Here is a 15,679-nt window from a genome sequence, read left to right on the forward strand (position 1 = left end):
GCCAGGAGTAACCCCTGAGTGTCAACGGGTGTGGCCCAAAAAAGTAAATTTATAATAACAAACCACACAAATAATAGATGTAAATAATAAAGGGGAATGTTTACTAATGTTCTGCATTTCCCATCAATTTTTCTGTAAGCACATGTAAAACTCTCAGAAAAAAGTTAAGAAGGAAATAAATTAACATGCTAGAAAATAATAAGATGGAATATTGAAGAAGATGCCAAGTAAAAACATGTAATGTTCTTGCACTCTTTGGGAGAAAGAGAGATTATCTTTGGACTTTGTTTGAAATAAGACATGTGAAAATTTGGGGCCAGAGAGATAGCATGGAGGTAGGGCATTTGCCTTGCATGCCAAAGGATGGTGGTTCAAATCCTGGCATCCCATAGGTCCCCCAAGCCTGCAAAGAGCGATTCTTGTGTGCCAGGAGTAACCCAAGAGCTGCCAGATGTGATCCAAAAATAATAATAAAAAAAAAAAAGACATGAAAATTTAATGGATGGCCAGGCATGAAGTTTTTTTTTTTTTTTTTTCCAGGAAAGAGCATGAACGCTGTTCCCCACTACCACAAATTATGCAGCCGAGTTTCCCACATTTGGGGTAATCACAGGGGTCAGCACATCCAGAGTGCAATGGATAAGCCTCACAGTGGGAAAACCACCTTCGTGATCATGGTATCTCCCCTGCCAGGTAAGTATAGGCATGAAGTTCTATGTATATCCTTTGCAAATATGGGTCCCTGTGTACAGTCCCTGGCACAGAAAAAAGATCATCAATAGACAACTAAGTAAAAAGAGGATCAAGTAGAACTTGATTCTTTTTTTTGGTTTTTTGGTCACACCCGGCGGTGCTCAGGGGCTACTCCTGGCTGTCTGCTCAGAAATAGCTCCTGGCAGGCACGGGGGACCATATGGGACACCGGGATTTGAACCAACCACCTTTGATCCTGGATCGGCTGCTTGCAAGGCAAACACTGCTGTGCTATCTCTCCGGGCCCAGAACTTGATTCTTATAAAGTAAATCTTTTATTTTTTAACTGTGGTGTATTTTTACCTGAGATTCCAGAACTTCCAACTTCCGTTTCCTTGCATGAAGAGCTTTACTTGGGAAAGCCCAGTAATAATTGGATGTTCCAATCCGCTCACAGTCAACCATACCATCGTCAACCAAGCTCTGAAGGACTTCTTTGACTGACATAGCAGCTACAAGAGATGATTTTTAAAGATCTACATTAAGATACTTTAGCGGGGGGGGGGGGTACTTGTAACATACACATATATCAAGACTTGGTAATAATAATTGAAAGGTTTTAAAATAATGTCAGGCTAGAGTGATGGTACAGCTTCCTTGCATGAAGCCAACCTGGGTTTAATCTGCGGCACCACATCTGACCCCACAAGCCTCACCAGGAATGACCCATGTGTGTAGATGCAGGAGTAAGCCCTGAGCACCAATAGGTATAATCACCCCCCAAAACTAAAAAATACTTCTATTCCCAGAATACTCCAATTGTCAAAAACATGGCCATGGCTCAAAGAGCACGTGGAAACTTTACAAGAAAGCATTCTTCATTTCTAAAAATCTTTTGTTTCCATAAAGTAAAAAATGATTACAGAAAAGATTACGTTATTGCCCAATATATCCCAGCACATCTTTGATACTTACTAATGCCTTTTTCTTTGGGAGCAATCTTCTCCATGTCTTTTAATTGAAATACATCTTTCTGTATAAAGAGTTTCAAAAGGGATGCATTTATTATTTACTATTTGTATTTATAATAAATTTCATAAAACACCAGTAAAAATCTATGCTCAAAAATCAACAATGCAAAAGAATAAAGCCTTTGGGATGGATCCCAAGAAGTTCAGGAGGTCTAGGGGTCCCATAGGCAATTCCTGGCCAGGTTGTCAGTTGGCTACAAAAACCAGAGGATGCAATGCTGTTCATCCTGCAGTGCCAGAGATGCCCAGGCCATCCTGATGGTGCTGGGGGCCTCCAGGGCTCTACTCAGCAACTTGGAGGACCAATGCTTGGTGGCACCAGGACTCAAACCCAGGTCAGACACATGCTAGGCGAATGCCTTAATTGCTCTACTACTTAATAACCCCTAGAATCAATTTTTTTTTGTTTTTTTTTGGGGTTACACCCAGCAGTGCGCAGGGGTTACTCCTGGCTCTACTCAGAAATCGCTCCTGACAGGCTCAAAGGACCATATGGGATGCCAGGACTCAAACCATCAACCTTCTGCATGCAAGGCAAATGCCCTACCTCCATGCTATCTCTCCGGCCCCTAAAATCAAGCATTTTTTATCACTTAAAAGAGAATGTTTTTGTTTGGGGGCTACTCCTTGTGGTACTCTGGAGCACCTGATGATACCTAGTTTAGGGGTTGCTTCCAGCAGTGTGCAAAGAATCAAACCCAGGCCTACATGCATTAATTCTTTTTTTTTTTTTTTTTTTTTTTTTTGGTTTTTGGGTCACACCTGACAGCGCTCAGGGGTTGCTCCTGGCAGGCTCAGGGGACCATATGGGATGCTGGGATTCGAAGCACCCTCCTTCTGCATGCAAGGCAAATGCCTTACCTCCATGCTATCTCTCCAGCCTATTTCTACATTGTATTATTTATCTATATCTCCCCAGCAGCAAGCATTTGAAACCTAGAGGAAACTTTGCAATAATCTGGCCCAATATCCTCTGTAAAATTTAAAATGAATAGATTTTATGCAAACACATAATACTTTTAAAGAACAGACATAAAACTTCCTAGTGATGAATATAAAATCTAATTATGATGAATCAACTATCAACTTGAAAATATTGAGCTCCTTTCACATTTTGGTGTGATCGGAATTTTTAGTTTAGTGTGGGGCACACCCAGAAGTGCTTGAGGCTACTCCCAGTTCTAGGCTAGTGGCTGCTCTTGGTGTGCTCAGGGGACCATGCAGTGCTGGTAAGGGAACTCATCCCTTTCTCAAACAAAACGTGCTTAGCTTATTGACCTATTTCTTCATTCCTGACACTGTGATCGTAACAGGAAAATTATAAAATTAGTGATTGCCTATCAATCATTTTACAGGTTGCCTATCCACCAAATACAAAGTAAAATATCACAGATAGAAATACTAAACAACTAATCTTATGGTCATAAAAACAAACAAACAAACCAAAAAAAAGTAGGCCCCAGAGTATACTGAGGAGAAGGAAAGAAATTGAGTGGAAGCAGAGAAACACTAATATGAAAGGATGGGGGCCAGAGGCCAAGTGGTCTCATATGCATTGGTGGTTTTTAAAAAGAACATATCTAAATATCCAAGCCAAAGTCAACAACAATGGAATCAAGAGACTCAAACTATCTGAACTTTAAATGAGCCTGCTGAGGGGATACTCTCTGGGAACATTGGTGGAGGGGGGTGAACACTGGTGGTGAGTTTGGCCCTGATTCACTATTGTCTGAAACCCAACTATGAAGGACTTTGTAAAAAATAATGGTTTCAATAAAAAAAATTGGGGGGGGGGGCCACACCCGGTATGCTCAGGGGTTACTACTTTTGGCTATGTGCTCAGAAATTGCTCCTAGTTTGGGGGACCATATAGGATGCTAGGAGATTGGACCGAAGTCTGTCCTGGGTCAGCCATATGCGATGCAAACACCCTACTGTTGCACCATCACTCTGGCCCCAAAAGAAAAGAAAATTTTAAAAAGGAAAACACTCCTTTTGAAAACTCCCCCTTCATGTAATTAAGTCTCAAATTAAGTCATGAAAAGAACTTGTACAGGGCTGGAGAGGGTATAGCAGGTAGGGCACTTATCTTGCACATGGCTGACCTGAGTTTGAACCCCACCACACTATATGGTCCTAGGGTCCTGCCAAAAGTAATCTCTGAGCAAGAACAGGAGTAAGCCCCGAGCACAAGTATGTAGGGTACCCTGCCTCGTAAATGAGTGAGCTACCTGAGCTAGAGAGAGTAGAGGTAAGTAAGATGCTAGCCTTGGGCTGGGAGAGATAGCACAGTGGCTTTTGCCTTGCAAGTAGCCGATTCAGGACCTAAGGTGGTTGGTTCGAATCCCAGTGTCCCATATGGTCCCCCGTTCCTGCCAGGAGCTATTTCTGAGCAGACAGCCAGGAGTAACCCCTGAGCACTGCTGGGTGTGGCCCAAAAACGAAAGAAAAAAAAAAAAGATGCTCGCCTTGCATGTAGCTTCAAGCCATGATCTCGGTTCCCATGCCAGCACTGAGTATTTGTGATCCTTGGAGCGGAGTATCAGGTGTGGTTCCTGAGCACTGCTGAGTACAGTATCCCCACCTCCTCCCAAAAGTGAAATAACTGAAAAGATTTATTATTCAGGGATTACAACAAAATTATTCTAATTTTTGTTATGAAAATCTGGGATCTATTTCTTCAAAAAAAAACACTTTAAAGGGAAACTTCAATGGGATAGAAATGAGACTTCATAAAATTTATAACTTCTGCTCATCTAAGGGTACTATTAAGAAATTGAAAATAGGGGCCGGCGCGGTGGTGCTAGAGGTAAGGTGCCTGCCTTGCCTGCGCTAGCCTAGGACGGACCTCGGTTCGATCCCCCGGCATCCCATATGGTTCCCCAAGCCAGGAGCGACTTCTGAGCGCATAGCCAGGAGTAACCCTTGAGCGTCACCGGGTGTGGCCCAAAAACCAAAAAAAAAAAAAAAAAAAAAAAAGAAATTGAAAATAAATACTAAAATATGGTATTCATAAAACTTATACCTGACAAAAGACAGGTATTACAGAAATGAAAGAATTCCTTTGAAATAAACTCCCTTTCAAAAAAGAAAAGAGAAAAAGATGAGCTGGTGGAGCAAGGATGGCTGGATGGATACAGGTGGGCTAAAGCAAGCAGGACCGAATGCTATGGAAAGACTCTCAGTCCTGGGCACTCGCCCCCACAGAACTCTTTCATCTTTCATGACAAAGTACTGGCTTCATCTCACTACTTAAGATTTAGCCAACTGGGGTATGGTGGCTCGAGCTCTAGGGGTGCAACACACATCGAGATTTCAAGTCCTAGCACTGCGGGGGGGGGTATTCCTCATTATCCTGGTGGCCCCCTACATCCCTGGTGCCTGAGCAGCATCACACCACTGGGCCCTAGCACTGCCTGGGCCCTAGCACTGCCTGTGAAGAGCAGCACTGGGCAAATCACCACAGAGGTGGTCTCAGCACTGCTCAGGGGGCTGCTCCCCTCTATAACTGATTAATAAATTAAGGAAGATAAGACAGTACCTCGGAGGACAGAGAGCAGCTGTGCTCAGCACTATACCGACACATCAGGCTTGACTGTGAGTCAGTTTTTGCACAGCTGTATATAAACTGTCTAAGGAGAATTTTTTTTATTGTTTTATTTAAGCACCATGGTTACAGAATTGCTCAGAGTTGGGTTTTAGTCATAGAATGTATAAGAATATTTTAAAGTCTCCAAAATCATGCAATAAAGTACTGATTTTAAGCTTCTATGTATTTGATATAAAAAAATCAACTAATCAGACTATTTGCAAACTTTAAATTCTTTTGACAATGACTATGTATACATGGAGACAAACACCTGTACATGCTTATTCAAGAAAAATCTGAGAGTGATGGCCTCAGTGGCAAGGCTGTGTTAATGATGGGCAGGGAACTTGTCTCAACTTAAGCACAGTCTTAAATTTAAGTGAAAGAGAAAATGATCTCAAGTATTATGCCAATATTAAACAAAAATAATAAGAGAGCAATGAACACACCTGGCTTTTGCTCTTACAAAAACCAAAATGCTGGGTGTGACTCCATGGTAGACACACAGAAATAACAACTTTTAAATAAGCACTTATGACTACGCATTGTAATGATTTACTTGGATTCTCCTGTTTAATCTTAGAACCCATAGTCTTATTATTTTCCTCTTTCTTAACAAATGAAGAAAAAGAAACGGGAAATAACTGGGGTAAGGTCACAAAGCTGCCAGGCAACACAGACATTAGGAGCCTGGGAGAGAGCTCACAGGGCCAGCTTCATGATTTGTATATAGGAAGCTAAAGAACCCAGGAACCATCACTCCTGGCTGTGATGCCTAAAACTGGGTCAGAAATACCCCTACGCAACATAGGTGTAGCCCCAAAATAGAACCAAATTTCAGGTGTTAGTTCTGTAACATCAAGCATCATTGCTCTCAGGTCCTTACTAAATGTCATCGGTAAGGAATTTGTTTCCTATTACATAAGTAAATTTAAATTATCTCTGTGTATACAAAGGAATGAATATATGAAGTAAAATTAATACAATTAGTAGCTTTATATAAAAATTTACTATTGAACTTCTTTAAGCTTCTAACATTGATTTCGATCACTAGTTGTTAATATTATTTGAGACAATTCAAAAATCTCAGTAAGGGGCCAGAGCGGTGGCGCAAGGGGTTTAAGGCATCTGCGGGGCCGGGCGGTGGCGCAAGAGGTAAGGTGCCTGCCTTACCTGCGCTAGCCTTGGACAGGACCGCGGTTCGATCCCCCGGCGTCCCATATGGTCCCCCAAGCCAGGAGCGACTTCTGAGCACATAGCCAGGCATCTGCCTTGCCTGCGCTAGCCTACGATCGACCTCGGTTTGATCCCCCAGAGTACCATATGGTCCCCCAAGCCAGGAGCGATTTCTAAATGCATAGCCAGGAGTAACCCCTGAGCATTACCAGGTGTGGCCCAAAAACCAAAACAAAACAAAACAAAAAAGCTCAGTAAGGGGAGCTATAGCACAGTGATAGAGTGTTTGCCTTGCATGCGGCCGACCCCCCAGCCTGCCAGGGGTGATTTCTGAGTGCAGAGCCAGAAGTAACCCCTGAGTGCTGCTGGGTGTGGCCCAAAAAACAATCAATCATGGGGCTGGAGAGGTAGCATGAAGGTAGGACGTTTGCCTTGCATGCAGAAGGACAGTGGTTTGAATCCCGGCATCCCATATGGTCCCCCGAGCCTGCCAGGAGCAATTTCTGAGGGTAGAGCCAGGAGTAACTCTTGTATGCTGCCGGGTGTGACCCAAAAACAAAACAAAACAATAAAAACAAAAAATCAATAAAAAAACAAAAATATGGGGGCCGGAGAGATAGCATGGAGGTGGGGCATTTGCCTTTCATGCAGGAGGTCATCTGTTCGAATCCCGGTGCCCCATATGGTCCCCCGTGCCTGCCAGGAGCAATTTCTGAGCCTGGAGCCAGTAATAACCCCTGAGCACTGCCGGATGTGACCCAAAAACAACAACAACAACAAAAAAAATCTCAGTTAAGTTTATTTTGATATCTATAATATCTATATCATAAAAAGGTCAGAAAGAGAGTACAGTGGGTAGGGTATGTGTTTTGTATGCAGGTGACTTGGGTTCAATCCTGGGCATCCCATATGGTTCCCTAAGCACTGCTAGGAGTAATTTCTGAGAGCAAAGCCAGGAGTAACCCCTGAGCATTACTGGGCATGACCCAGAAACAAATAAACAAACAAGCTAAAAGAGAACAAAATGTACGTCTCACTATTTTGCCCAACTTCCTACAGCCTGACACAGGAGAAATATTTCAGTCCAGCAGAGTAAACATTATCTTCACATGCAAACTTCATCAAGCTATCTTCCTAGTCATATTAGCACCAATCTGATAGTCCAATCTTCATTACCAAGGAAGTTTAGTGAATCTTTGTGAGATTAATTACACAGAGAGGGTAAAATGTAAAAATATCCAAGAATTTTACTTGTTTTACTAAAAATCAAGGTTATAAAATTGAGGTATCAAGTAATATCATTGCTATCTTATTAACTTTATAAACTATTCTACCATTTTACTAGCTTCTTAAAATTTTATTTGATGTAAATAGTCAGTAGGTTGGAAACAAGCTAGACTTTGAAGGTAACAAGTAACATTTAAAATGAAGCTAAAGATTTTTAAGTCAAAGGTTTGGTCTTTAACCTGGAAACAAAGAAAAGGCATTATATGATGAAGATATGGTTTGAGCAAATCTGCTGTATTTTGTTTTCCCAAAAATGAGTTTAAATAAATGATAAGCATTAAGTAAGTGGTGAACATAGGAGAGGGACTGGAGCGATAGCAGAGCAGGCAGGGTGTTTGATTTGCACACAGCCAACTTGGAGTTGATCCTCAGCATCCCCTAAGGTCTCTGAGTCCATCAGAAGTGATCCCTGAATTCAATAAAGAGTAAGACCTGGGCCCGGAGAGATAGCACAGCGGCGTTTGCCTTGCAAGCAGCCGATCCAGGACCAAAGGTGGTTGGTTCGAATCCCGGTGTCCCATATGGTCCCCCGTGCCTGCCAGGAGCTATTTCTGAGCAGACAGCCAGGAGTAACCCCTGAGCAATGCTGGGTGTGGCCCAAAAACCAAAAAAAAAAAAAAAAGAAAGAGTAAGACCTGAGCACTACAGGGATTGGTGCCAAATCAACAAACAAATACAAAGACAAACCAACCAACCAACAAAAAACACCCTAAAATACAAAGCCCAGAAGAGGAATGGTTAGCCCACAGTAATGACCTAATTGACAGGGCTAAGGTTAGAAATTGGTAACTTAATTTTTATTTTAATTTGTTTTAAGTAACATGAAAATTCTTCAAGACTCCCAAAGCAGAAAGAATATATCGTATACTAAATTCTAAGGAACACTTATTTATCACTAGCTGCTATTCATTCATAATCACTAATTTGGTATATAATCTCTTCCCCCAAACCTACATCAGCCTGTAAGTATTTTTGAGAAGTATTTCCCTGCTATAACTTTATTTATGAGAGAGAGAGAGAGAGAGAGAAAGAGAAAGAGAGAGAGAGAGAAAGAGAAAGAGAGAGAGAGAGAGAGAGAGAGAGAGAGAGAGAGAGAGAGAGAGAGAGAGAGAGAGAGAGAGAGAGAGGGGGGCAGGGGAGAAAAAACCACCATATATCAAGATGGTGAGGAAAATAAGTCCAGAGCCAGGAACCTGGACTGTCACTTAGGAGTCATGGCTTCAACATATCATTAGTGGCAGCCACAAGCATCTGGATTGAATTAGAAGCCTATACACCAGCACCTATCTATGCCTTTCACTAAAGACACTTATAAACATGCTCCTACCTGCAGCTCAGGTCATTCCCTTGTGTTTGAATTCAATGCATACATGTTTATGTTATGTTTGGGTTCAGATCTTAGGCTGTGTCAGATGTATTTATTTGTAGAAGAATATGAATACCAACAGTACTAACTCCACAAAGTAATTAAAAAATAAAGCCAGATCACCTATGCTAGATGATTTTTTTCCACATGTTATCTGTCTGCAGACTGGTAAAAATAAAATAAATATTTCATGGTTGAGAAAACAGAAACAAAAAACAGTATTTATAATAATAATTATATATGGTCTTTTATAGTACCACTAAAAAGTGATCCGGGCGTTCCAAGTGTTAAGCAGCAATAATGATTTCATGCACTGGCCGAAAATGTCTGCAACCCGGCAACTAAAAATCAGTGACCTACACCAACTGCTTAGACTATCCAGAGCATGTTCTAAGCAATGAAACAGCTGTTGTGAGCCATTCTCATCACAGCACCATTCAGCTGCTGTGAGCCATTATCATTCTTTCCAGAAAGCGGACACCAGCAAATCCAGCAGCATACCCTATCTGTGGATCCAGAGTGAGGGATGGCAGTGACGCCATGTGCTGGCACAGGCCTCTAGCACACCCCATTTCCTCAGAAGAGCCTCACATCCTGGCAGAATTTTATCCATTCTCAGGAAACTGGCCAATGTTGATCTCTACTGAAAAAGTACTACGACCACTGGATAATACATACTTAAGAAGAAAATTATGTAAAATGTTCAAATCTTAGTGAACATGACTTACCGTCTCAAAAAAAATCTCCATCATGCGAGTTCTCTTCTCCTCCACACTCAGTCCTTTTTTCTTTGACTAAAAGCACAAAAATTAAAAAATAAATGCTATACTTCAAAATAAAACACTGCACTTAAAACTACTTGGTTTAGGGGCCAGAGCAATAAATAGCACAGCGGGTAGGATTGCCCTGCACACCGATGACCTGGGTTTGATCCCAGCTTCTCATTTGTCCCTGGAGATGGCCAGGAGTGATTCCTGAACACAGAGCCAGGAATAATCAGAGTGCCACCAGATGAGGCCCAAAATCAAAACCAAAACCAAAACCAAACAACCAACCAACCAACCAACCAAAAACTACTGGGTTTAGGGGCCAGAGAGAACAACAGATAAAGTTTGCACACAGCTGACCCAGGTTCAATATGGGTATTTCATATGGTTCCTAAGCCCATCAGAAGTGATCTCTGAGCACAGATCCAGGAGTAAGCCTGATCCTACTAAAGTATCCTTATCAATATCTATTATTAATTCATAATCACTAACTTTGCATATAATCCCTTCTCCCAAACACACAGCCAGATGTGGCCCAGATCCCAATACCACCATCATCCCAAAAAACCTTACTTGGTCTAATACCTTATCAGAAATCTTATGCATGTTCCTAACTCTTTCAGCCACTCAACAGTTAACTATTTTACTACTCTATGTGCCAAACTGAGTGCTAAGTACTATCAGTCTAATTTAACTGTATTTATCAGTTTGATTTAACAGTCTAATTTAACTAATTTACCTCAAAAACAAAATACAAAAATATCTTAAAAAATAAAAATGTAGGGGCTGTAGAGCATTTGCTTTGCGCACGGCCTACCCAGGATGGACCTGGATTCGATTTCCAGCCAGGAGTAACTCCTGAGTGCCACCAGGTGTGGCCCAAAAACAAAAACAAAAACAAAAAAGTAACTACTTGGAATTAATAACAAGTACATCCACAAAAAACTACCCAGAGCAGAATGAATTACCAACCAGGAATAGTGGCAATTCTCACTTGTAAAGGGAATTGAATTATCTAGGAAACAAAGATAAAAAGGATTTTGGCAAACTGAGAAACAGTTAGGAGGCCAAGTGCTCAGTGTTAGTAAAGCGCCTGGAACACTCCAGAAGGACTTGTTGCTGGGATGGTCACTGGAGAGGGCTCAGAGAGAAAGAAAAGGTGGGTGTCCAAGGCACTGGAGTAGGGACAGTCCAACTGAAGAATGAGGGGCCCTGCACAGCAAGAAACACTGTAGAAAGTGTGGGACTGAGAAAACTGGCATACTAACTTACTAAGACACAGATAGTAACAATACACAGCAGGTGGCAAAAGGAAAATCTGCCAAATGTAAATCAGTACCTCCTTCAGATTCCTATTATTCTGGAACTATCCTCAAATCAACTTGAAATAAATATATACTGAAATGTATGATGTTAATAAATTTTACTTGATATCGCATGTGGAGTATAGATCTAAAACTAAACTCCAAATTTGTAAAAAGTGCCGCTTCCTGGGGCCAGAGAGATAGCATGGAGATAAGGTGTTTGCCTTGCATGCAGAAGGTCGGTGGTTCAAATCCCGGCATCCCATATGGTCTCCTGAGCCTGCCAGGAGCAATTTCTGAGCATAGAGCCAGGAGTACCCCCCTGAGCGCTTTCGGTGTGACTCAAAAACTGAAAGAAAAAAAAAAAGTGCTGTTTCCTCAGATTCACAGCCAAAGGGGAAAAAAAATGACCTGCCCAATTTATTGATATAAGATATAGGCTCTGGGGCTGGAGAGAGAGCATGGAGGTAAGGTCATTTTCATGCAGAAGGTCATTAGTTCGAATCCCAGCATCCCATATGGTCCCCGGTGCCTGCCAGGAGCAATTTCCTTTTTTTTTTTTTTTTTTTCGGTCCACACCCATTAGATGCTCAGGGATTACTCCTGATTAAGCACTCAGAAATTGCCCCTGGCTTGGGGGGACCATATGGGACGCCAGGGGATCGAACCACAGTCCTTCCTTGGCTAGTGCTTGCAAGGCAGACACCTTACCTCTAGCGCCACATCGCCGGCCCCAGGAGCAATTTCTGAGCATGGAGCCAGGAGTATCCCCTGAGCACTGCAGGGTGTGACCCAAAAAACAAAACAAAACAAAAAATAAATAAATAAAAAGAAAGAAAAGAAAAGAAAAGAAAAAGATATAGGCTCTATTGGAGAAATAAATCAGGTAACATGTGAGTTTAGAAAACTTTTCTGGGCCCAGAGAGATAGCACAGCGGCGTTTGCCTTGCAAGCAGCCGATCCAGGACCAAAAGTGGTTGGTTCGAATCCCGATGTCCCATATGGTCCCCCGTGCCTGCCAGGAGCTATTTCTGAGCAGACAGCCAGGAGTAACCCCTGAGCACTGCCAGGTGTGGCCCAAAAAACAAACAAACAAAAAAAGAAAACTTTTCTGCTGGAAAAACTCCCTCTCCCTCTCTACCTCCCTTTCTCCTTCCTCTCTCCTTTCCCTCTCTTCCTCTCCTTCTCTCCCCCTCCCTATCCTTCTCTTCCTCTCTTTCTCCCTCCCTCTCCCTCCCCTTCTCCCTCTCCCTGTCATTCCTTTCTCTTTCCCTTTCTCCCTCCCTGTCCCTCTCCTCTTCTCTTCTTCCCTCTCTCTCTCTCCCTGTCATTCTTCTCTCTCTCCCTCTCCCTCCTTCTCCCTCTCTTTCTCTTCTTTCCTCTCTCCTCCCTCTTCCTCCCTTACTCCTTTCTTCTTTCCCCTTCTCCCTCTTCCTCTCCCTCCTTCCCTCCCTCTCTCCACTCTCTCCCTCTCCTTCACTAAAGAAAAAAAGAAAAAAAGAAAACTTTTCTGTACAACAAAAACATTTTTTTTTGTGACCTTCTTCCACTAAAGCTGCATGGAACCAAAGGGAAAATAAACCATCTAATAAGAATTGTAAAACACTTTGGGGGCTGAACAGATAGAATGGCGAGTACGGTGATTTCCTTGGACACAATCAATCCAGCTCCCCATGGGCTCCCCCAAGCATCACCAGGAGTAAATTTCTAGGTACAGAATGGGCAGTAAACCCTAAGCAGTGTTGAGTATGGCCCCAAAACAAACAAAAACAACAACAAAAAAAAAAGATTTTAAAACACTTCAGATCAATTAAACAACAGACATAATGTCTTTTTTTTTTTTTTTTTGGTTTTTGGGCCACACCCTGTGACGCTCAGGGGTTACTCCTGGCTATGCGCTCAGAAGTTGCTCCTGGCTTGGGGGACCATATGGGACGCCGGGGGATCGAACCGCGGTCCGTCCTAGGCTAGCGCAGGCAAGGCAGGCACCTTACCTCCAGCGCCACCGCCCGGCCCCAGACATAATGTCTTTTGAGAAGATGAAGATGAAATAAGTAGCTGAGCTTCCACTTCTGTCTCCTCTGTGCAGCGAGAGGCTGCAGGTGCCCAAGCTCTCTGGTGCCCTCCATCATCTTACTCCTTTCCTTTGCCTCCATGTGCTTTAATGGTTTAATGAACATGCACCTCACACTCTACTCCAGGTCCCAGGGCACTCACAGCTCCCACCATGTGTACCTACCTACCTGTTACTGGACTATCCGCAAAACCAGAAGGTCGTAACCAAACTGGGCTCTCCCACAACCACTCCCCAACCTATTAGTCTTTAACCTGAACTCAAGGTACCACCATATTATCCAACCTAGAGGCCTAGCAACCATCCTTGTTTTTTTTCTACCAGGTACCCCACCTCCATCCCACCTTGATTCAGTCCTCCTTACCTGTCCCCAGCAATGCAACCTGACCACACTTCTCTTCTCAAAGTCTGCATTCCACACAAAGAAGTGAATCCAATTGTGCCTCTCCTTTGGATTTATTTTCCAAGCCCTCCTCTAATAGCTGAACCCCAGTACCCTCTCATAGGCCCAATTTGCTATAAATTTTACCCTGACAACATGAAGAACTATGCAATGCAAGCTGTAATCAGATACATTTTTTTGGGTCACACCCAGTGGTGTTTGCGGATTACTCCTGGCTCTGTACTCAGGAATTACTACTGGTAGGCTCTAGGAACTATACAGGGTACCAGGGATTGAACTCAGGTTGGACAAGTGCAAGGCAAACACCCTACTCACCGTACTGTAACTCTATGCCCTCACAAAATCTACTTGTAATTTTCCATTGTGGTATGTTTTTCCCCCAGTATGTCTTTTAATATGTTGTTGGGGCCAGAGAAATAGAACAGGGGTTAAGGTACTGCCTTCCATGTGGTTATATTGAGTTAAATTACTGGCAACACATATGGTCCCCAGGCACTGCCCAATAGTGACCCCTGAGCATAGTCAAGAGTAAACTCAGAGCACATTAAGAGGGACCCCCAAAAAGTCCCCCCATAAAAATTAAAATGTTTTACAGGGTCGGAGCAATAGTGCTTACTACAATAGTACTAACTACAAGGTTAAGGGGCTTTGTATCCCACGGACCTCCTGAGTACTGCCAAGGTCACTCCAGAGCAAATAGTCAGGAATAACCCCTAAGCATCACCAGGTGTGACCCACATCCTGTAAACCTGGCAAATGGATCTTTTTTTGTTCTGGGGCCACATCTGGCAATGCTCAGGTGTTTCTGCTGGCTCTGCACTCAGGAATTGGTGGTGCTTGGAGGTTCATATGGGATGCTGTTACATGTAGGGCAGTAACATGTAGATCAGTTAAATGTAGGGCAAGTGCTCAACCAGACGTACTGTTGCTCTGGCCCTGCAAATGTCATTCTTGCTACCTAAAATACCTTGCCGATTCAAAAAAGTTCTTAAGGCTTAGTATTCTTTTTTTTTTTTTTTTCTTTTTTTGATTTCTGGGCCACAACCGGCAGTGCTCAGGGGTTACTCCTGGCTATCTGCTCAGAAATAGCTCCTGGCAGGCACGGAGGATCATATGGGACACCAGGATTCAAACCAACCACCTTTAGTCCTGGATCGGCTGCTTGCAAGGCAAACACTGCTGTGCTATCTCTCTGGGCCCAAGGCTTAGTATTCTAAGGCTTTGTTTAGACATTCCCTCTTGAATTCAGGGATTGAGTTGACTGTCATCCTTGTGTCCCCAGAGCACACTTAATCAAATCACATATACTGAAAAGATGTTTGTCTCTCTTTGAAAGACATAGTACAGATGCCTCTAACTTCCAGTGATCAGTGCCAACTCACACAGGGCAGAAGCGGCTCTTAATTGCAAGGCCATTCCAGAGCCTTAGCCCTAACTAGTCAGGTTCCACAGCTGACAAGCCCACTGCACTTCCACGTAGATGACACCAGGTGGATTCATAGAAACAAATTCTGTGACAATTATTTACTTCCTTCCTGGAGAAATTAATGCAAGTTCAGGTAGGCAAGCCCTAGAAACCAGAGACGGATCACCCCAAGCCTGGAGTTTCACACAGTGACTAGGAGCCTAGACACTGCCCCTTGCAAGCTGAACAAAACCATAGGAATCTCCCATCAAGTCAGGGGCCCCTTCAGCTCAGTTCTCTGGCCCAATGGGTCTCTAGGTCTCATATTTTGAATCACTTTGGGAGTGTCTAAAAAATACTGATGCACAGGCACCTCCTATATGAACTGAATCCAAGCTCTGAAACATGGCTTCAGTCTGGGCAAACATTTCAGATTTCTCTCCATAGGTTCTCCTTGTGCCCTGGACCGAGAACTCTATTTTCAGCCTAGATTCTGACACTATACCAGAGAAACTGCAGGCAGTGACAAGTTCCTTTGGTGGCGGCTTCTGATGCTCAGGGGCTCTTCTGCTCTGTGATCAACC

General features: G+C 43.0%; 1 protein-coding gene and 1 non-coding gene across 2 annotated transcripts in view; both read right to left on the reverse strand.

Moving 5' to 3' along the window:
• Window positions 1–10,515, reverse strand: part of MND1 (meiotic nuclear divisions 1) — a 53,068-nt gene extending 42,553 nt beyond the window's left edge. Inside the window, exons 1-4 of the mRNA XM_049770865.1 lie at window positions 10,483–10,515; window positions 9,871–9,936; window positions 1,669–1,726; window positions 1,057–1,205 (exon numbers count right to left, since the gene is read on the reverse strand). Of these exons, the coding sequence (XP_049626822.1) occupies window positions 1,057–1,205; window positions 1,669–1,726; window positions 9,871–9,936; window positions 10,483–10,515 (306 nt within the window). The remainder of the gene's footprint in view (window positions 1–1,056; window positions 1,206–1,668; window positions 1,727–9,870; window positions 9,937–10,482) is intronic.
• On the reverse strand, window positions 538–701 carry LOC126004845 (U1 spliceosomal RNA). The gene has a single exon (XR_007494085.1). It is a non-coding gene; the product is annotated as a U1 spliceosomal RNA (small nuclear RNA).
• Window positions 10,516–15,679: the final 5,164 nt, after the last annotated feature.

The sequence above is a fragment of the Suncus etruscus genome, chromosome 3, assembly GCF_024139225.1.
Source record: "Suncus etruscus isolate mSunEtr1 chromosome 3, mSunEtr1.pri.cur, whole genome shotgun sequence".
In the NCBI taxonomy this organism is placed as follows: Eukaryota; Metazoa; Chordata; class Mammalia; order Eulipotyphla; family Soricidae; genus Suncus; species Suncus etruscus.